Source organism: Monodelphis domestica, chromosome 2 (assembly GCF_027887165.1).
Source record: "Monodelphis domestica isolate mMonDom1 chromosome 2, mMonDom1.pri, whole genome shotgun sequence".
Classification (NCBI taxonomy): domain Eukaryota; kingdom Metazoa; phylum Chordata; class Mammalia; order Didelphimorphia; family Didelphidae; genus Monodelphis; species Monodelphis domestica.
Window position 1 is genome coordinate 171,275,314 of NC_077228.1, and position 22,597 is coordinate 171,297,910.

General features: G+C 42.3%; 1 protein-coding gene across 2 annotated transcripts; it reads right to left on the bottom strand.

The window, feature by feature from the left end:
- Positions 1–235: 235 nt before the first annotated feature.
- Positions 236–13,263, bottom strand: FDPS (farnesyl diphosphate synthase). Of its 2 annotated transcripts, XM_056816290.1 has the most exons (11): positions 13,071–13,221; positions 11,440–11,657; positions 11,168–11,306; positions 8,156–8,296; positions 3,383–3,463; positions 3,040–3,162; positions 2,081–2,169; positions 1,886–1,958; positions 1,331–1,408; positions 1,103–1,237; positions 236–531 (listed from the first exon to the last, which is right to left on the bottom strand). In XM_056816290.1, exons 2-11 carry the CDS (start codon positions 11,616–11,618, stop codon positions 331–333), a joined length of 1,239 nt encoding a protein of 412 aa, XP_056672268.1. In that variant the 5' UTR covers positions 11,619–11,657; positions 13,071–13,221; the 3' UTR covers positions 236–330. The 2 variants fall into 2 exon arrangements, with proteins under 2 accessions (XP_056672268.1, XP_056672267.1); XM_056816289.1 differs by lacking the exon at positions 11,440–11,657 and having other exon boundaries at positions 13,071–13,263.
- Positions 13,264–22,597: the final 9,334 nt, after the last annotated feature.

The window sequence follows — 22,597 nt, forward strand, 5'->3', positions numbered from 1 at the left end:
AAGTTGAAGGCAGAAAATGGGAAGAAACTAAATGGTGGGGGTTCTTCATTTACTTGGAATGAGGTATTTATTTTTGCCCAGGCCTGTGGTTTCAAATGTAGGGGGTCTCCAGTAAAGAAATTCCTTCTGTTTCTCCAAGTTATATTCTAACAGTTACTTGCCCAGGTTCTTAGCTCCAAGGTCAGATATCACATGGCCTGTGGGACTGGGAAAGGTGGACAGAGAAACACTGCAGTAGAAGAACAATAATTTATTGAGAGTTTATCCTCCCCCCTCTCCACCCGCATGGTCCCCTGCCCTCCCCAGCTTCTTTCATATCAGACTCCCTAATCATTTCTGCCGTTTGTAAATCTTCTTTGCCATTTCCAAAAAAATGGATGAGGGCAGGGGAGATGAATACTTTTCAATGAGCCCCATCAGTCTACTGTAACTTTCTTCCTCAAACTTGGTGAAAAGAGCAGGCAATTCAAGCTTCTCGTAGAGTTCCTTCACTTTGGCAATCTTCTCTGGATCATTCTGTCCATAATTCTCCTGAAATTAGGGAAGGGGTAAGGAGAGAAGTTAAAAGACTAAGTATGGGCCTCTATGGCCCTATCTCTTTGTTGAATGTTCTATTCAGCTCCTAAGAGCCTACTCATTTCAGCCACCCTGTCCTCTAGAATTTCCAGTACCTGCACCTCACAATCCGCTCCTAAAGAACTCCCAATGTACCACCCCCTCAGTTTATCCATGCATTCATTCAAAATTAAGTATTTACAACACTGTGCTAAGCTATACATTGCAGGGGCTATACAAGATTCAGAAAAAGCATACTCCCCATTTTCATTAAGATTATTTTTTGATAGGGGGCAAGATAGCCAGAGTCACTTGTTCTTTTTACAGAATCTGTCTATTCCTTCTAATCACAACTCTACACACAAAACACACACGCACAACCTCTCAATTCTAGATGTTCCCTTCAACACTCAGTGGTGAACTTCCAAATCCAGACTGAGTTTTCTCCTGCCTTTTCATTTGTCTCTTCTCTCTCTGTCTTCCCTCTTCAGAGGGAAGAGCCCGGATTAGAATCCTTCCCTCCACCTCACCCCCTACCCGCAGGCACCTCCAAAATTTTTCTTTGCTCAGGTGATGCCAGCTGAAGGCTCTTCACCACCAGCCAGCTGCATTTGTTGTCTTGGATGTCAGTGCCAATCTTGCCAGTCATACTGGGGTCACCAAAAAGGTCAAGGTAATCATCCTGAGGGGGGGGATGAAAACAGAAAAATGATGAGTACATCTGGGAAGGCAGGGAAGTCACTGACTTTCATGCTCATATATGATGTTTTCATACCTGAATTTGAAAAAATTCCCCCATCTCGAGAAGGATATTCTTGGCATTAGTGTGTTCTTTCTCCCCATCTATGCCCGCCTGTGGAGAGAATAGAAACTGGGCTAATAAATCCTCCTCTCCAACTGACCAAAGATCCCTTTTGTTCAATGGTTATCACTCCTGACTGAATGGAGCAATTGTGGCCTCAAGGATTGTGACTCAACCCCCAACCCATTAGATTGGAAACTCCTTGTTTCATTTTTGCTCATCTTTTATCTGTCTCAGTTTCTTGCCTTTTGACTTCTTAAAGACACAGGCAAAACAGCTCATTCTGAGATTGTGCGCTCTTTGCTTAACTTTCAGGACTGATTCCTTGTGAAATCCCTAGATTCCAGCATAGTATACTATTCTAAGAGCGTACGTATTGAGTATTTATTGAACTGAATGGAACTATTCCCGTGTCAACTTCCTTTCTGGAAGGAACAATTGATCCCATTCTCCCCAGGTCCTTCTTAATGTTAGTAAGGTCCACACCAGCGTTGATACCAATGATACTACGTACTCCCTATTACTCACCATGTACATAGCAGAAGCAAATGGTAAGTAGAAGGAGTAGAAAGCCGTCTTGTACTTGACAATGGTCTTATATCTAGGCAAGGTGAGGGAGAGAGGAAGAGGAGGGGGAATGGGAAGAAAGGCCAAAGTCATCCCTGGTTGTACCCACATACCCAGCCAGCCAGTCCAGTTCCAGTTCTCACCACCCCTCCTCACCTCTTCTCCTCGAATCTGGTAAGATCAACTTTGCCCTGAGGAGCTGTAATAAGATCAAGGGTTTGACCAATCTCAGTCTGATAAGTGCACTGCAGAGGAGAGAGGAACACATTAAAGCAGGCCTCTGGAACACATGAATGACTGACTGAAGTTCCAATATAAGCTCAAAGGTGTGAGGGAGATTGGAAGTGAAAGAAACTGAGAAGTAGCCCGAAAGGGGAGGAGGTCATGGTTCCTCCAGCTGGTACTAAAAACATCTTGTCCTAAGAGCTCCTATTTCTATTGTACCCTATGAAATGTGAGGAAGTATGAGGGTAAGTGTTATTTTCCCCATTTTACAGAAAAGGAAAAGGCAGCTCCAGGGTACACAGATATCAGGGGCTCAAAAAAAAAAATTCAAAGCTTCAAAGTCTGGTCTCCTGGCTCCAAGTCCAGTGGTCTTTCCAGCACTTAGCTCCGAAAGAATCCAATCATCCTAATTAGAGCATGGATGGAATTGGATTAACCAGACTTCCCCCCACTCCCACCTCACTATTACTATCAGGACAGGAAAGCTGTTTGCACTATTCCCTGCCTTTCTTCCATATATCATTCTACCCTTCTGTGATTTCTTTTCACTTCTAAGGCTGACTTGAGATTCATTTTTAACACAATTGGAGGAAAACTCAAAAAAGTTTAACTTTTAACAAAGAATGTTATCTGCCAGAACCAAGCATCCTGGCCTTAAAGAGAGCCGTGCATATGCTGTGACAGGCGTGCTGGATCTACATAAGGGAATCTGAAAGGAGTCAATCCACTCTTCCAAGCTGGAAGTAAAAGGATAGTTGGAGACTATTTAGTCCGAATTCCCTCGTTTTGCACAAGAGAAACTAAGATCCAAAAAGAAGAATGTCCTGGAACGGACCCCAGAATCCAGTCCTTCTGACTCTGACATCAATGCAGTCTGACACCTGCCTTACCTGGAGGAAGAGTTCAATGAGGTTTAGGTAATAGGGCTGCCCACGGCAGAAGTGCTTCAGCAGGCGGTAGACGCAGGCTTCCAACAGCATGGCATCATTGATGGCATCCAAGCCAATGCCAGGCTGGGTCAAAGGAAAAAGCAAGGGGTTGGTCTTTGACACAGCAGACGCTGAATAACTTAGTAACCCGAGGCACGGAACCAACGGTTACACTTACATAATGACGAGAACAATCTCAACCATCCCTCCAGCGTCCCCATCAGCAAGCCTCATCTCCTCTGCCCAGACCCAACTCCCTGGCTCCTGCTGCTCTTCTCCCAGGGCATCTCCAGGACCTATTTACCGACTTATACCAGCATGGCTGTCCCCGGCGAGTGAGAGAAGAGTCCATGATGTCATCTGCCACTAGGAAGAAAGCCTGGACCTAGAGGAAGAGGAGAAGGGAATATATGTTTATATGTAAAATGGAGTGACTATCTCATCCCGGGCCTTCCCCAGGCTATACACGGGTCTAAAACTACTGTTTCCTGCTCGTCTCTCCACTGTGACAAGCCTGTTGAGTTCTTTAAAAATCTCTGAACAACTGTTAATATGGTAGGGCTGTTATTAAGCAACCTCATGTGTTGTTGCAAGGGCAAAAGATCATTTGGCACTTGGGACATCAAAGACATAAAAAGGCCGAGATAGGTAACACATTTAAACCTATTTTTGCCAAAGTTTTAAAATACTCATCAAAGCATAAAACACCAAAAATAATCTTTAAGAGAAGGCAGCTGGGTGGCGGCTCAGTGGATGGAGAGCCAAGCATGGAGATGGAAAGTCCTGGGTTCAAATCTGACCTCAGACACTTCCTAGCTGGGTGACCCTGAGCAAGTCACTTAACCCTCATTGCTGTGAAAAATAGACTCGAATACAGGACTACAATCCCCATGAGCCTTTGCTCCACTTCCCCAGAATGCCTTGTAATCTCACCTGGGCCGAGATCGAGAAGATATTTAAGCAAAGGCTTTTGAAGGCTTTTGGCTTTTTGGACTTTCGTTTTTGGAGCAGAGGCGTCTCTTCCATGATGTGAGGTTATTTTGTCTAGGCCTCTGGCCTAGGCACATGTTTCTTACTTGTATATTCTTAATCTTTAACCTTTAATAAACCTCTAAAAAATATAGTACTCCTTGCAGAGAGAAACTAATTTCTACCTGCCTCAGTCTCCCTCTCTCCCCTAAATTTTATTCCTTACAGTTGGCGACCACGAAGGGATAAAGAACTTTCAGTCTTCTGATTTCTTTTCTGATCTTAAATTCAGTTTTAATATCTAGTACCTAGAAAAAAAAAATTTTTTTTGAGCCATATCTCTCTGGCCAAGGTTTTCTACCCTCACAAAGCTGCTACAGGCTCCGGACCTGCCCCGCCGCTTCCTGCCTGCAACCTGCAGCTCTGATCGTCCTCACCTGGTACCTGGTCCCGGCCTTGCCCACGCCCGCAGCCACTCCTGCTCCTGGCCTCTCACCAGCCGCTGCCTGCCTATTTCTGCGCCCCAGACCCACAAGCGTGACCCCAGCCGGCTCATCACCCAGATCCTCGGAGCAGATCGCTCAGGACTCATTGCGACCAGCTGGTAACAGTATTGGCCACGTGGGCAGAGGGGAGAGAAGAGAGGGAAAGGAGACCGGGTAATTTTCCCTTAGGCTAAGCCTCCACGTGGATGGGGGTATTGGCCACTGCGGTATCAGAGAGGGGAAAGAGAGAAAAGACTAGAGAGAAGAAACAGATCTTTTCAAACAGAAACTTAAAAGCAATGGGCTGTTTAAAAGGATTTTTGACTCTTCTGGCAATTTCATTGATTTTGCCTGCCTGTCTGGGAGCAGACTCAGCCCAAAGATTCAACTTTAACTTTGGGGAGGAAAATGGGTGGCCCAGCAAACTGGAAGCCAGGCCCAGAGACGGGAGGTCTCTAGTTAAAATCTGGCCTCCGATGCTTCCCAGCTATGGGGCCCTGGATGGATCCCTTGAACCCCGTAGCCTAGCCTTTACTACTCTACCTTCGGACAATAGACATTTAAATGGATAAATAAAAACAAACAAAAAAAAAAACCCCAAGGAACTTTGAAGAGACTAAAGGCTATATTCTAAGGCATTTCGGACTCCAATGGTTTATAAACATCTCTGTATTCTATTGCATTGTTTTGTTTAAGGTTTAACTTTGTGATTTTAAGTTCATATATTACTGGATTGAATATTATTCTGTGAACTGAAGGTTGATTGAATTTATTTTGAATGTACTGAGTTTTGAAATTCTGTTGTTTTTCCCCTATAACTGTTGAACAAATATTGTTGTGAATAAGCCCATATATGAAAAAACAGCTTTTTTCTATTTTGCTGAGGATAGATGGACTTCAGAACTGGTTATAATTGTATTAACAACCTTTGAAAATTTAATGTGCTAAATACCTCAAATGATTTGATTTTAAGGGTTTTTTAAATATGATTTTGGAATTTTTTTTAACAGTCTGGTTATTTTTGCCTGCCCCTACCACGAGGTAAGGCCCATTCTAGTAGCTGAAGTGAAATGTATTTTATAACCCCCAACCTTCCCACATGTGAATGGAAGTTGGGCAGTTAATTTCAGGGCATTTGTACCCTTGGGAAAAGCCTCCAAGAACAAGGAGCACCCCTTTATTTATGCTCTTCAGCTCACTATTTTACTTCTACCAGGATGATATATAGATTTCTTGATTATGTTCTAAACCCAAGATGAGTTTTACTTTGTTTTAAAATATGTTTAAATACCAAGGTTGAAGGATTGCTCTGTTTGTAAAAATTGTGACAAATGTCCATCAATTCATAGGTTTTAAAAATGTCATACAGCAACTTATGTGAAATATCAAAGTGTGTTTGTTTGCTATTGTAATTAATTGGGCTATTGAGAATTTTGGGGATTTTGGTAACTACATATTTGTACTACTGTATTTTTAAAGATGAAAAAATTGTTAACCTTGTTCAATTCATTTGCCTTCTACTCACAGTGATCATGGCCAGATACAAAGAGGAAATGGATCTCATTTTTTGGTGAAAAAGCCTTGTATTTTATATTTTCTTAGCTGACACAGAGTGTCAATGGTTATAAGCTATATTTTTGAATTTTTTAAAGCTCTTTTATTATTATATTTTTCTTGCATGTGCAATAAACTTTTTCAGTTTTTTTTAATTATTTTTTCTTTCCTTTTTATATTTGAAGCACATGTCACCAGTATTAAGATTTTCTTTAACTTTTTGACTTTTCAGTGCTACAAGTTTGAAATACATTTGCTAATGCATGCCCTAGAAAGCTTGTGACTATAAAAATTATGCCACTAATTATTTAAATAAATTATGGGACTTTGCTTAATGATTCTGTCTGATTCCAGGACAAGAGCTACACACAAGAGCCATTTCATAGGACCAAAGAAAGGCCAATCTAGGATGGATTGATGCACTTCTAAGCCAATACAAAGGTCTTGAACCTAGTGTGAAGACTCAAGGTTACTATGTTTAACATGTGTTAAGACATAGGCTTTCCTTGTATCTACACTCACTCTGAAGATACTCAAAGATGAGTATCCCCAAAACCTTGGCTCCTACTTGGCTTCTATAATCTGGTCCCCTTTTCTGCCTCTCATAGTGTGGTACCTTTCTGTAGTCCTGGCACTGACTGGGTAAATGCATCATTACTTAGATCATTTTGATTGGGCCCTGATTGAAGGACCTGTTATAGATTTATTTTTCTTCTACTTGGAATTTTTACATATAAGACTTTGATAGTCTATATTTTCATCCAGAAATTTTTCTTTTCTTTTGGATTTTCTGATGTCTTTTTAATATCTCTTGCCAATTGATTCATATACCTCATACCTCAGCCATGCATCCCTAACTGATTCTGAATCTTTCAATCACCCACAACACGGGGGAATGTAAAAAAAAATCATTATTTAAATTGCAAGTTTAAATTCCTTTTGAGAAGAATTTTAGGTAAAGAAGATGCTACCTCTCTGAATCCAGAACTGAACTGTTGGAGAAGCCACCATGAAGAAGCCTCCAGACCACAAGTTGCACAAAATTGAACTTTGGGTGTGGTTGATTGAACATTTATTTGTATGTATACTTTTATGCCAAAGGGGACTGCCCCCTAACGGCTTTTTGTCAATGTGTTCAGAAATTATTGGTTTTATTCTTTTTTCTCTTATCCTCACACTATTGTAATCTTTTAAGTTGATTTTGTTTTCATGATCCTTTGGAAAAAAATTAATTTTTTTGCAAATGATCACACGGTGGAATGTGAAAAATAGACTCGAATACAGGACTACAATCCCCATGAGCCTTTGCTCCACTTCCCCAGAATGCCTTGTAATCTCACCTGGGCCGAGATCGAGAAGATATTTAAGCAAAGGCTTTTGAAGGCTTTTGGCTTTTTGGACTTTCGTTTTTGGAGCAGAGGCGTCTCTTCCATGATGTGAGGTTATTTTGTCTAGGCCTCTGGCCTAGGCACATGTTTCTTACTTGTATATTCTTAATCTTTAACCTTTAATAAACCTCTAAAAAATATAGTACTCCTTGCAGAGAGAAACTAATTTCTACCTGCCTCAGTCTCCCTCTCTCCCCTAAATTTTATTCCTTACATTGCCTAACCCATAATAGTATTGATTCCAAGATGGAAGGTAAGGGTTTAAAAAAAAAAAGAAATGTTGCCTAATAAGGATATTTACTCTTACTGAGGACTTTTGTTGCTAATAGTGAAATGTGATCTTTAAATTTTTGTAAATCTAGAAATGACAGGTTTTTCTCTTTGGAAAGCCCTAAGCTCCCCAACTTCCCTCTATAACAAAAAGGTTTTGTCTTTTTTTTTTCCAAACTAAAGTGTTTCATGTTTTTCAATCAGCAAGTTTGTATCCCATAAACTATAACTCTATAAATGCCAAAACACCAAATATACCCCAAAATAAAACTTTCAGGCACAGATTTCAATCTCCGGTCATACTTCTCTCCCACTACCCATCTATCCCAGCGACAGCTTCCCTCTGGAACCCAACTCCAGTCTCTCTCCCCACTCCTCCCCTGAGATGCTTCACTACCCTCTGAAGCTCACCAGCTCCACACACCAGCCCACTGCACGTGCTCTCTGTAGACTGTCAGCATCCTGCTTTCGGGGCTCCACCAGCTCTCGGAATGCCATCAGCACGGACAATCCTCGATTGTACTTTCCCCCGAGGGCGTTGTACTCTAGGACCTGCAGGGTGGAGGGTCAGGATAGGGAAAGTTAGGATGCCTACTACGATGGCCTACTACAGCCTGAGCTCTTACAAACCCAAAAGGGGGCCCTCATGCCGGCCCCCAAACCCTCACCCCTGCAGAGGGCGCCACCGAGCTTCCAGACGTGCAGGTGCGGAACCTCAGGGTCACAGTACTGCCGCTGTTCAGGTCTGGCACGCTCTCCTTCCCCTCGGTCTCTCTTGGACACTAAATGTCCCCTATTGCAGAAGGCCTCGCCTTGCCCGCTGCTAATGACTCCCTCTCTAAAGCTATCTTCCACTGTATACTGCGTGTGAGTGTGTCTGTAAGTGTCCTGTGTACACGTATGTGTCTATAGGGGTATCCTGTGTATATGTGTGCACGTGTGTATCAGGCGTGTACATGTGTGCATACATTTGTGTGTGCGTGTAGATGTGTCTTATGTCTCATGTGTATATGTAGATGTATTTTTTGTGTAGATGCGTGTATGCATGTACCTCTCTTGGGTGTATGTCTAGGTATCTATGTTTTAGGTGCATGTGTCTTGCGTATCTATGTATCTTATGTGTATCTAAATATAACTTATGTGAGTCTATGTATCTTGTGTACATATGTGTACATACAGATATTTTGTGTGTGTATGTGGCCCCCTAGGATGCGCAGGGGACGGAGTGCTGGGTCTGGAATCAAGAAGAATCATTTTCCTGAATTCAAATGTGGCCTCGGACACTAGCCGTGTGACCTTAGGCAAGTCACTTAACCCTGTTTGCCTCGGTTTCCCATCTGTAAAATGAGACGGAGAAGGAAATGGCAAACCACTCCAGTAGCTTTGCCAAGGGGAAAACCCCAAACAGGGTCACAAAGAATCGGACGGGACTGAAACGACTGAACAACAAAAAAGCCAACACGTATATATGTATATACATTAGAATGTATGCTCCTTGAGGGCAGGTATTTTTTCTTTATATCCTCCAACTTTAGCATGGTACCTGGAACATAGTAATTGCATACTATAAGCTGCTTGTGAATGATTCTCAATTCCAAGGGAAAATGTCTTATTCCCTAACCTTCTTCACACTATCTCCCCTGACATAAGTCTTTTCATTGTTACATTTGAAAATTAAAGTAAACTGAAACAGAAAGTTCCAAGCACTTTCAATTTATTGATAAATTGTGAAATTTATAAATAAGTTCTTAGTTTCCTCACCAAAGCTAAGACTCAATTATGGGGTTGACAAACTTTTTATAGTTTTCAGAGAAGCAGAGAAAAAGAACAGCTGGGTAGATGGAGCATGTGATTGGTTAAGGGATAGACGGGACTGGTTCCATCAAGGAAAGCAGGGTGGTACCCACTTGGGGCAGGTGATCACTTTGTCATTAAGGAACACTGACTGATTTATGGGATCCCCTTGTAGATTGTAGACCTTGTTAGTACACCTGTGTTAGTGGACTCCCTGGCACTTAAAAAGGTTTGTTAGGGACAGAAGACTTTCCTTAAGGGTACAAAGTTAGTTCAGGGACAACATATCTCTCAGAGCTAGTTTGGGGACTTAAAATACAACAGGTACCTTAGTATTTATCCAAGAGCTAATGGCATAGAGGATCACAATCTTTTTCTTTTAATTAGTAAGGTATGGTCAGGTTAGGTAGCACAGTGGATAGAGCACCAGGTCTACAGTCAGGCAGACCTGGGTTCAAATTCGAACTCAGACATTTGCTAGCTGTGTAACCCTGGGCAAGTCATTTAATCCTGTTTGTTGAAGTTTCTTCCTCTATAAAATGAGCTGGAGAAGGAAAGGGCAAACCCACTCCAGTATCTTTGCCAAGAAGACCCCAGATGGGGTTAAGAACAGTCAGACACTGAAACAATTCAACAACTAGCTCCAAAGGGAAAGCTGAATTCCTGAACTTAACTAAAGGATGTAGAAAGGGGACCTAGTCAGATATAGCACTGAGCAGAATGCATAGAATTACAAATTACAAATCATTTGAATTTATCTGTATGGACCACTGGACAATCACCCAGACCTGTAACCTTGAAGCCATCCTAGATTCTTTTCCCCCATATCCCATATATGTACTGAGTGGTTAAATTTTGGCTACCTTCACAACATCTTTTGAATCCATCTTCCCCCACATGACTAATCCTTTTATTCAGGTCTTTATGAACTCTTATGATAGGCTTCAGATTTGTTACCCCCCTCTCTCCCTTCTTTCCTATTCGTTGTTCATACAGTTGCCAACATAATCTCCCTAAGCCCTTCGGTGATCTCCTATTATCTCTACAGTCCTCACTCTGGCATTTAAAGTCCTCCATGTTCTGGTTCTAATGTATCTTTCCAATCTTCTTTCACATGATTCCCCTTCACACATTATATGTGCTAGACAATCAACTTGTTCCCTGGATTCAGAACTCCATCTTCCATGTCTGGGAATCCACACGAATGTCTCCAAGGCTCCTCTTCAAGGCTTAGCTCATGTACCAACTTCCCCCTGAACCCTTTTTTGAGGTCTCTTTGGGTAACACTCTAATCAATTTGCTTTGTATATATAGAATGAAAGTTCCTTGAGATCAGGAGTTAGAAGACCTGAATTCAAATCTGACCTCAGACACTTACTAGTTGTGTGACCAATTTTTTTGTCTTTAATTTTGTTTATTTTGTGTATAATTTTGCATTACTTAAATATGAGCTATTACTATTAAGTGCAGGTCACCTTCTTCCTCCAGATCTCCATTCCTAGCAGCTAAGGGAAAGTCATAAACACAGGCTATTTCCGTTATAAAATAATTGACTTACATCCCTTTCTCTCCTAAAGTTCCTGGGGCTCCTTCCAGATTCTATATCAAAAGCCGAACCCAATGTCTCACCTTCTTGAGCCTGGCTATGGCATCTTCCACCTCAGGGTGTCCTGTCCATTCTTCTGTCAGGATTTTTACAATCTGGGAGAAATACTGAACAAAATCTTGCTTCTCTTGGGCAAAAATTGACTTCTGATCTCCGTTCATTCTACAGGTAAGAAGGGTCGGGTTTGGGGGAAATACAAAGTAGAATCATAAACCTAAGTGACAGTTCCTTAGACCCGCCCCCACCCCAGACCCCTAAGTCCCGAATAACTACCCACACAGACATATACACTCACCGCGGTTTCTCTCTCCGAGATTGGCACCAGTGGCGAGCACTGTGCTGGGCCCCCAGGGCGGGGCCCCCATTTGTCAGAGAGGGCTGCCATGGGGGACCCAGCTGCCTCTCCCAGGTTACCCAGCGCGAGGCTGGCAGCAGGAAGGCCCCTGCCGATCTCAGCCAGCGGGCTGGGGGCATCGTAGGGGTAGCAGGGGAGGGGGGGGCACCAGGTACTCCCTGCAGAGGGGCAAGGACTGGAGGCAGATGCACAGTGGTAACTACCCCAGCCCATTTCCCACCCTACTTCACTGAGCTGCTGTTCATTTAAGCAGACAATCCTGATCTGTTCCCCCTTGGCAGAAAAGGGTGTAGGTAGAGGAGGTAAGAAGGCACACAGGGAGTGCTGGGAGAAAAAAAAAAAGCAAAGAACCTGTCCTTGAGATGTTACTTACAGACTGTGTGAGAAGTCAGGCCAAAGCTCACAAGAAATGACAAAAGTCATCTCTGTAGCAGATCCATAAGCAGTAAATGTATGCCATGGTGGGGAGTGTGTGGCACACAACTGAGAACTACAGATTCTTAGAATTGGAGTATCTCACCCAATCTCATGCCCAGGGAGAAAACTGAATCCCAGATAAGGCAATGTTTGGAGTCTATGTCAAATCGAGGACTAGAATCAAGACTTCAAGCAGTGCCTCTTTTATGGCAAAAATGGAAATTTCCTGGAAAAATTGGAGTTTGATAACACTTTCTAAAAGTAGAGAAGTGCAGATAGTTAATGGAGAGTCATTAGTGTATTGGTAAGAGGCAAGGGATAGGGATAGAGAAGGATCAGAACTGAAGGCAAGGATGCGATATGGACATAAAGGTACCCATGAGGCAAGGAAAGTAGTGGGGGAAAGACTTGGAATGGAGCCAGCTCACAGGAGACACTAGGCCTCTGCAAGGGTCCCTGGAAGGGCACTCTCTAATGGCTTCAAATAGAAATGGGGGGCTCTTTTTAAGGGATGCAGGGTAGGAGAAGCTCCTCTTGGGAGTGAAGTTGAACCCCAAAAGTTCTCTAGGTATGACATTTGAGCTAAGAGTCATGGTGCCCGGCCTCTGGGGAAGGGTAGCCCTGGAGGGAGTTTTTGTGGGCTTTGAAAAACCTGTGGAGCACAAGTCCTGCCAGGGACTAGGGTTTGCAGGAACGCTTGAAGATAAATGTGGACACCAGGACGATACACATAAGCGATACAGGTGAGCACCAGAGGAGTGCAGTGACAAGTGAGTGGGCACCACAAGAGGCACGAATAATACAAGTGGGAAGGGCACACCAGCCTTGCGGGGGATGGGGGGGGGGGAAGCACCCAAAGCGGGTACACATAATACAGGGAGGGCCACACCAGCCTTTTATGTGAGCACATCTAATACAGACGAGTCACACTAGCCTTACAGATAGGCTCCGTTGGGGGCACGCAAAAGCCCTTTAAACGGGCTCTGCCCAGTACAGGCCACCCAGAAGCGGAGCTGGTGGGCATCCTCGGACTTTTCCTAGAAAGAGTGGCCACGAAAACTGAGGATGCCGGCCACTGCGAGGAAGGCGCGTGTGCAGAGCTTCGGTACCGAGCCACCGCCCTCTCCAAATCCCATAATCGCTACTTCACTCACCTGATCCCGAGATGCAAACACAGCCTTAGTTCGACAGGAGATTTGGAGCGAAGAGGAAAGGGAGTAGTAAAAAGAGTTCGAAGCGACGCACAGCTCCCTGGGGTGAGTAGTTTCCGCTTCTCCCCGCTTTCCACCCCTGCTGCCGCTGGTGGACTACAACTCCCAGAGTTCCAGAGGCCTGTGAGGGGCGTGGCCCCAGTACGATTGATCAGCAGCTTGGCCTCATGATGGGACCTTTGATTGGCTGTTCCGCCTCGTATGAGGATGGGGCCTGGGACGAGGGGCCAATGGGTGCGAGGCATTTCAACTAGTCAGAAAGTCAGGGGCTGGACCTGGACAAGTGGTTGGGCTAAGGCTGGGATGAAGTTTTAAATAAGCTCCATTTTATAGTCCTCCCTTTGCAAACCTGGGTGGTTTCATCTGCTGATCGGAAGATTTCCAAATTTACAATGCCTGGGTGTGTGATCCTTTGACCTCGTTTCACCGATGGAGAAACAGAAGCCGCGAAACAAACATTCAGTACGTGGTCTGGAAAGCCATAGCTCCCTGAGCCCCAGTCCAGTTCTGTGACTCAGTTTCCCCACCATGCATTGAGTAAACCATCCTTCCAAACACTTCTTCACGGGCCATTTGCAGCGTCCACCATCTCCCTGACTCCTACCACCCAACCTCCCGCCCACTCCCAACTCTTGAAGTCTCCAGAAATAACTCCTTAGAGACTTCCTTGTGCTTCTTGAAATCTTCCTAGAGATGCATATACAACTGCTCCATTCGGCTGACTTTTCCAAAATACCTTAGAATTAGGCCCAGAAGAGTCAACTAGCTGGATCAGTGGTTTGAGAACCAGGCCTAGACCTAACAGGAGGTCCTGCGTTCAAATTTTCCCTCAGAAACTTCCTAGCCTTGTGACCCTGGGCAAGTCACTTAACCCTCATTGCCTAGCCTTTACTGCTCTTCTGCCTTAGAAATATTACTTACACAGTATTGATTCTAAGGTGAAAGGTAAGGGTTTAAAAAAAGAATTAGGCTCAGAGTTAGGAAGGAAGGAAGGAAGGAAGGAAGGAAGGAAGGACCTCAAAGGAACACTCCATTTCCTAAATGACAAATCCCACATGTTGAAGGAGAGCCACTATCTAGCCTTTGAACTGCCCTAAGGTAGTTTTTCAGCATGTCAAGCTTAAACCTGATTGCATTTTCTGCTCATTGTTTTAGTTATGTGCCATGGGACTTGGCAGAAAAAGCTTAATTTCCTTTTTAGTTGACAACTATTAGGGTCTCTTTTCATTTGTTCTCTAGGCTAAAAATGACCAGTTCTCAGAACTTGGATGTTGGAAAGGGTCCTATTCCAGACCTAAACAAGAAGAGCATATCTGAGAAATAGTTATCTAGACTTTGCTTAAAGACCTTCTAAAGGGAAACCACCATCAATGAAGGCAGCCCATTCCACTTTTAAATAGCCCTAATTATGAAGAAATGTACCATTACACTGGGCCTAAATCTGTCTATATCTTTCCCCTCTTGCTCCTAGTCCTTCCCTCTATGATCAGGAAGCACAAATCTAATGTCTCTTCTTTTTCTTTTTTTTTTCTTTCTATAAACCCTTACCTTCTGTCTTGGAGTCATTACTGTGTATTGGTTCCAAGACAGAAGAGTGGTAAGAACTAGTCAATGGGACTTAAGTGACTTGCCCAGGGTCATACAGCTGGGAAGTGTCTGAGGCCAGATTTGAAACCAAGACTTCCTGTCTCTAGGCCTGGCTCTCAATCCACTGAGCAACCCAGCTGCCTCCTCTAATGTCTTCTGATATGACAACTCTTCAAATACTTAATCATCAATCAATCAATCATTAAACATTAAGCACCTGCTTTATACTAGGCACTACACTCAACCCTAAGAATACTAAGAAAGTTAAAAGACAATCTACTCTCAAGAACCTCCCAGTCTAATGGGGAAGATAATGTTTACATTCACAATAACATTGTCTCCAAAATAAACATTTTTTTAGTTTCTTTGACCTTTCTTCAGATAGCATAATTTCCTTCAGCATTCTCATGGACTTCATCTTCCTGCTCGGAAATCCATTTATTGTGGCAACCCAGAAATTCCATTCTGAGTCCAATTCTCTATAATAGGACCTGACTTCCGAGAGGAAATGATAGAAACTTAGGAGGAAATGACCATTTCCTCTGAGAGTTCATGCTAGAAAAATGAGAACAAGGTGTAGTTTTACAAATACTCTTGATTTTAGAGAAATACATTTCATAGGTTTAAGAGGAACAATTCGAAGAACTAAAATTCTGTAGGGGAAGTAAACCTAAGAAGGATGGGAAATTCTTAAGAATAAAATTCTAAGGGGCAGCTAGGTAGACTGAGAGCCAGGCCTAGAGACAGGAGGTCCTGGGTTCAAATTTGACCTCAGATACTTCCCAGCTGTGTGACCCTGGGCAAGTCACTTAGCCCCCTTTGCCTAGCCCTTCCTGCTGTTCTGCCTTGGAATCAATATTGATTCCAAAACAGAAGGTAAAGTTAAAAAAAAAAAAAGGAATTAAATTCTAAACTCACAAAAAGAAAAAATCCATATGAGAAGGAAAGTCAAGTCAACAAACACACTAAGCTTTGGGGATAGAGAGAAAGATAAGGCTAGTCCCTCCCCTTGAGGAGCTCACATTCTGATGTACAAACAATTCTGTACATATTTCAGAGAGAAGGTGCTTATTTCAGGGAAGGGCTTTGGGAACAGCAAAGGTGGGAACTGAGCTACGTTCAGGGAAGCTAGGAAGCAGAAGTGGGGAAAGCATTCCAGGCTTACAGGACAGCCAGTGAAAAGGGACAGAGTAGGGACGTGGAGTGTTGTGTGAACAGCTAGCTGATCAGCAGCATTCTGGGGCAACTTGGGATAAATAAGTAACCCCTTTTACGTTAGAGAGGGGGGAAAGTAAGGTTTTAAGGGAATATTTGCCACGCAGAGATGCTGGTCCTCTTTAAATACCCCATACCCTGTCAGGGCTGCTCATTCACCTTTGGTGTTCACCTTTCAACCAATTCTCATTTATGGCTCCAAGAAGCTGTCATGTGTAGCTGCCAAACCCTGGCAAGCTGTCTCAGAAGACAGACTAAACCAGGATGAGGGTAACCAATGGTCCATGAACCTACTGGTGAATCAGAGAAAAGTTGATCCAAGCCTGTGAAGACTTGGCAGAAGGGGCTGATGAGAACAATTTGTTCCAGAGACCATGAAGGCAGCTGAAGCAGATGCTGTGGACCACTTAGAGTTTGTTCAGGCATCAGAGACACCAAGGTCATCCAATGCACACTGGACCATCCTCAGTCATCCTGACTTTGTCCTGCCACTAAACTTTGATTTCTCTGGAAGAGAGGGTGAGGCTGATGACTTTGTGCAACTCTGCCTCACTTAACTCCAATTCACTTGCAAGTCAAGACATCACCCTGGGATGTCATCGGTCTTTTTCCAAAATGAAGGACCAGCAACAAAACAATTTGCCAAGCACCTAGCAGAGTTTGGTATCAGGATGAGGAGACCTGTCCCTGGGTTCAAGGCTATGAAATGAGGAAAGGTAACAAAATACATGTATAATTGTGAAAGGAGTTTCTTTAGATGAAATCACAGGGTTGAGGGGAACAATTTAGATTGCAGTACTTAACTAGGGGAAAATGTTTGTTGCAACCATGGATGAGATCATCTACCTTTATTATATCCTTGCATAATTTATTATTTTAGATTTTCTACTAATAGGTCACCACATGGCTTTGAGGGGAGGGTCAAATTATTGCTCTATTGTCTCTCCAAATCTTGCAAAATGTTCATGGTTCCTACTTCCTCTCCACAGCTGTTTCTCGGGTTTTACCTTGGGAGATCATTCCTTCCATGTAGTTGAGAGCAGAAAAGATAAGTCTCAGAATTGTCATTACTAATTTAAAAAAATTATTTTTGTCAATTACATGGAATAACACATACCCACATAAGTTTTCCATAGTTATATGATCCAAACTGTCTCTCTTCCTCCTTCCCTCCCCACTCCTGGAGCTGGCAAGCAATTCAACAATTCAAACCAGGTTATACATGTATTATCACACAAAACATGTCCTATTGTTCACTTTTGTAAGTAAATAATCTTATAAAACCACAACTTCAAAACATATACCCAAATAAACAAATGACAAATCAAATGTTTTCATCTGCACTTCTACTACAACTGTTCTTTCTCTGGAGGTACACAGCATTCTTTGTCCAAAGTTCCTCAAAATTATCCAGGATCATTGTACTGCCAAGAGTAACTAAGCCTATTGCAGTTGATCATTCCACAGTATTGCTATTACTGTGTCACTACTCTTACTACAGTTGATATAGAATCTTGAGATGTTTTCTGTTTTGACTTCAAGAAGACAGATCTAAGAACAAAGCCTAGATCACAGATGCAAATACATGGTTGTAGAGAGTGTCAGGACATGCCCTAACCTGTACAGAAAATCCAAATGAGTGAACACAAACACAGAATAGTATACATGTCAGACCTTTGGGAAGGGAAAGACTTTAAAACCAAGCAAGACATAGAAAGAGTCACAAAATGTAAAATAAATAATTTTGATTACATCAAATTTAAAAGGTTTTGTACAAACAAAACCAATGTAACCAAAACTAGAAGGGAAGCAACAAATTGGGAAACAATCTTCATAACAAAAACCTCTGACAAAGGTCTAATTACTCAATTTATAAAGAGCTACATCAATTGTACAAAAAATCAAGCCATTCTCCAACTGATAAATGGGCAAGGGACATGAATAGGCAGTTTTCAGCCAAAGAAATCAATACCATTAATAAGCACATGAAAAAGTGTTCTAAATCTCTGATAATCAGAGAGATGCAAATCAAACAACTCTGAGGTACCACCTCACACCTAGCAGATTGGCTAACATGATAGCAAAGGAAAGTAATGAATGCTGGAGGGGAGGTGGCAAAGTTGGGACATTAATTCATTGCTGGTGGAGTTGTGAAATGATCCAACCATTCTGGAGGGCAATTTGGAACTATGCCCAAAGGGTGATAAAAGACTGTCTTACCTTTGATCCAGCCATAGCACTGCTGGGCTTGTACCCCAAAGAGACAATAAGGAAAAAGACTTGTACAAGAATATTCATAGCTGAGCTCTTTGTGGTGGCAAAAAGTTGGAAAACGAGGGGATGCCCGTCAATTGGGGAATGGCTGAGCAAATTGTGATATATGTTGGTGATGGAATACTATTGTGCTAAAAGGAATAATAAAGTGGAGGAATTCCATGGAGACTGGAACGACCTCCAGGAAGTGATGCAGAGCGAGAGGAGCAGAACCAGGAGAACATTGTACACAGAGACGGATACACTGTGGTACAATCGAATGTAATGAACTTCTCCATTAGTCTCAATGCAATGTCCCTGAACAACCTGCAGGGACCAATGAGAAAAAAAAACACTACCCACAAGCAGAGGACAAATGGTGGGAGTAAAAACATAGAGGAAGGACAACAGCTTGACTACAGGAGTGGAGGGGATATGAAGGAGGAGAGACTGAATGAACTCCCTACTATGGAAACCAATAGCATGGAAATGGGCTCAGGTTGAGGAAGCATGTGATACCCAGAGGAATTGCTCATAGCCAATGGGAGGGGTGGGGAGAAGAGGGAGGGGAAAAAAAAAAGGTGATCTTTGTTTCTAATGAATAACATTGGAAAATGACCAAATAATATAAACGCTTAAAAAAAAAAGAAAGAAAATTCAAATGAGCTCTCCTTCCCTGGCATTGCCACTACCCAGGTACAGGCCCTCATTGCCTTATTGGAACCAATACTTCATATCAATTCTAAAATAGAAGGTGAGAGTTTTTTTTTTTTAATTTCAACAACAAAAATGAGCTGGAGAGGGATATGGCAAACCACTCCAGTGTTGTTGTTTTTTTTTTTAATCCTATTGTTAACTTGGGAAAAACATAACTTAAGTAGTTAGAAAAACAAAGTCTTTAATCAGGAAAGGGATCAGTCCAATATTCAGCTGCTACACAGAGCCCAGTGCCAAGAACTTTACAGGGTCTACACCCTGGGACTCTGGGAACGTATCTTTGGGAGGATTCCTGCGCTAGATGATGGCTCAGAGGAACAATAGAATTTGGGGAAGGGACAGGGAAATATGATTGATTGACATTACCATGGCTACAAGGAAACAGGAGTGATACAAACAGACTGTTTTTGTGTTTTCAGGTCACTGGTGGAGTGGTAGAAGTCAGACTACAAATGACTGGGCTGAATTCATGAGAGATGCATTATCATGGTAGATGCCTCCAGATCTGATTAATGGGCTAGGTAAATGCTTCCAGTGTGTCTTTCTACTATGTGACAAGACATTCCAAGAAGAATGTGACCCTATATGTGGTTTTCTTGACTAAGACACTGGAGTGGTTTTCCATTTCCTTCTCCAGTTTATTTTACAGATAAGGAAACTGAGACAAAAAGTATTAAGTGACTTGTCCAAGTTAAAAAAACTTGTACCTGTCTAAAGCCAGGTTTTAATTCAGGAAAATGAGTCTTCCCAATTTGGGACCCAGCAGTATCCACTGAGCTGTCCCAGGAGCTGAAGTTAGGTATGAACCAAAATTATATTCCTTCTTATTTGGACTTTGATATTGAAACTCATATTGTTTTAGGGCTGGAGGTGAACCCCTGGGGCTCGGGAAGGATACCTTTTGCAAGAATGCAAGACTCTGAAACTTAGCTTAAAAATAAAAAGAGAAATTTGTTAATTTAGAAAGTAATGTTGAGAATGGCCAGGAGGAGAGTCCAGGTGGAAGAGCAAGATGGAAGGCTGCTCCTTGAGAGGACAGCATGGATGGAAAAGCTGTCCCTCAGACAACATCAATTCTGGGAATTTTACACTCTTACAATAAATGCTGTGTCATGGTGTGGACATGACTCTAGAGTGGTAACCACTCAGGCATTTGGTGGGGGGTTTGGTCATCTGACTGGGGTCTGCCTGGAGACATACGGGATGACCCTCATAAAAGATTCTATAGTTTAGATAACAGACAGATGTCTAAGATACAGGATGGTATCAAGATGTAGCCTGGAAGTGCATCTCTCTGTCCATCTTAAATCTAAAGGAGGATCAAAGAGGATAATCCTCTCAGGGTCCTATAGGGGTCATTAGATGTTTTGGGTTAGGAGTCAGGAGGATGTATGGGAGTAAAGGAATTTCCCTGCTTACAGTTTGCCTGAGTTTCTGGGGGTACAATGCCCATGTCAATCTGATACTGAAACTCGGCTGTTCCTCCCCTACATATCTCACTAGCCACCAGAATCCACTGGTCCAGTGAGGTCTTCTGGGAACCTCCATTTTGGGGAAGGGTTCCAGTTCAGCCATTCATTATTCTACAGACTTAATTATCATCCCCACCATCCTCCTTTGCTGCCCCCCCCCCTTCCACTTCTCTCCCTTGTCAGCTCCCTTTTTATGTGTTGTCTTCTCCCATTAAAATGTAAGCTCCTTGAGGGCAGATACTAACTTTCCATTTACTTGTATTAGTTATCCATAACTCTTAGCATAGTGCCTGGCACATAACACATGTTTAATACATGTTTGTTGAATGACCGAAATAACCATAAAACTATGAGATGAAGTATGGAAGCTATGCATACCCCCTTACTTGCCAAGTGACTCATTTGAATCCAACCTTAGATTTCCCATCAAGAGTATGCTCATTTAATGTGGCAGAGCAAGGGAATCTCAGGCTAGCAATTTCAGACTGAATAATGGACCCCATTGTAACAGAGATCCTTTCCCAAGAAGACCCATACCTGGGCAGGAACCATCCTTTAGTATCCACTGTAAGCAGCCCCTTCCCTTACACACTGGCCTCTAGCTATGATTCTTTTCCCAAGCTTGATTGGATCCCATCAGTGTAGTTTGAACACTCCCATTTCCTTGTAATCATGGTAAGGTCAATCAATCATCTTTCCCTGCCCCTGGATCCCCCAAATAGTATATAGGTTCCCCAGATTTTTTGTTCCTTGGAATTGTCCAATCTAGCCTGGTTGACTTTCCCAGGCGTCAGTGTTCAGAGCAACCAAATCTTCAGACTCTGTGTAGGCGTGTGGCATACAGCTCTATGTAGAGGCCTACTATCACACTGAACCCCTTTCCTTGATTAAAGAGTGATTTTTCTGAATATTTAATAGTTCTGTGTTTTTTCCAAGTCAACACATGCTTTGATCAGCACTCTGATTCCAACAATTCTTTCTCTGGAAGTGGAGAGCATTCTTTGTCCTAAGTCCTTTGGAATTGTCCTGGATCATGGTATTGCTGTTAGTAGCACAGTCAAATTGACCATTCCACAATGTTTTAGTTACTATGTTCAATGTTTTTCTGGTTCTTCTTATTTCACTCTGCTTATATCTTATAATCACTTATATCAGTTCTTGTAGGTCTTTCCAGATCTTTCTGAAATCATCTTGTTCATTATTCCTTATAGCACAATAGTATTCCATCACTGTCATATACTATAATTTGTTCAGCTATTCTCCAATTGATGGACAGCCCTTTAATTTCCAATTCTTTTGCCACCACAAAAAGAGCAGCTCTGAATATTTTTTGTACAAGTAGGACCTTTCCCAATTTTTTTTTATCTCTTTGGGATCACCATTACTTTCTTAAAGTCTAGTTAATTAACAAAATAATAAATCTAGTCCTGATTTGTAGTTTGCTAGATTTTTGCTATTCAAACTCTCATGTTAAAAATTTAATCATTGGTTCTCATGAGTCATACTAGGTGACTCCAGTTCACCTCTGGTTATTATGAATGTAAAGCTGAGGTTGACCAACCTCCCCAGGCAATCTCAATTAATAATATACTGGATTTGGAGTTGAATGTCAGTTTTTCCATTTATAGCATTTAGCAAGGATTAAGCAGCTGTCAAGCCAGTAGTCTGGCCACACTGGCTGGCTAACTACTAACCCTAAAGCAAATCATTTAACCTCTCCCTGGCTTTCTCATTTGCATGTAACACCTTGACTTACCTGGGTTGGGCATGTATAAGCAGTAAAAAAAATCTCCTTTCCCTATATGAACTAATGTAGAATGAAGTAAACAGAGCTAAGAAAATAATATACACAATTAAGATGACAATGTACTTTAAAGGAAATAACTACCAGAAAACATTTGGAAGTAAATGTTACAATATTATATACAGAATGAGTCTATCACTGTGGTTGATAGATGAGAAGACACCTTCCCCAAACTCCTTTGCATTGTAAGGATTGCACTGTAAGTGTTTTGACTTAAAGTCTAAATAAGTGGTCGCCATGGGAAATCCCCAAATATGAAAATACCCAAGTCAGCTGGGATTTATGGAGATTTTAATTAATAAAGAAAGAAGGAATTAAGGGAAGGAGAGAGAGAGAGAGAGAGAGAGAGAGAGAGAGAGAGAGAGAGAGAGAGAGAGAGAGAGAGAGAATTAATTTAAACTTCTCTGGCTCAGGCTGAGCCA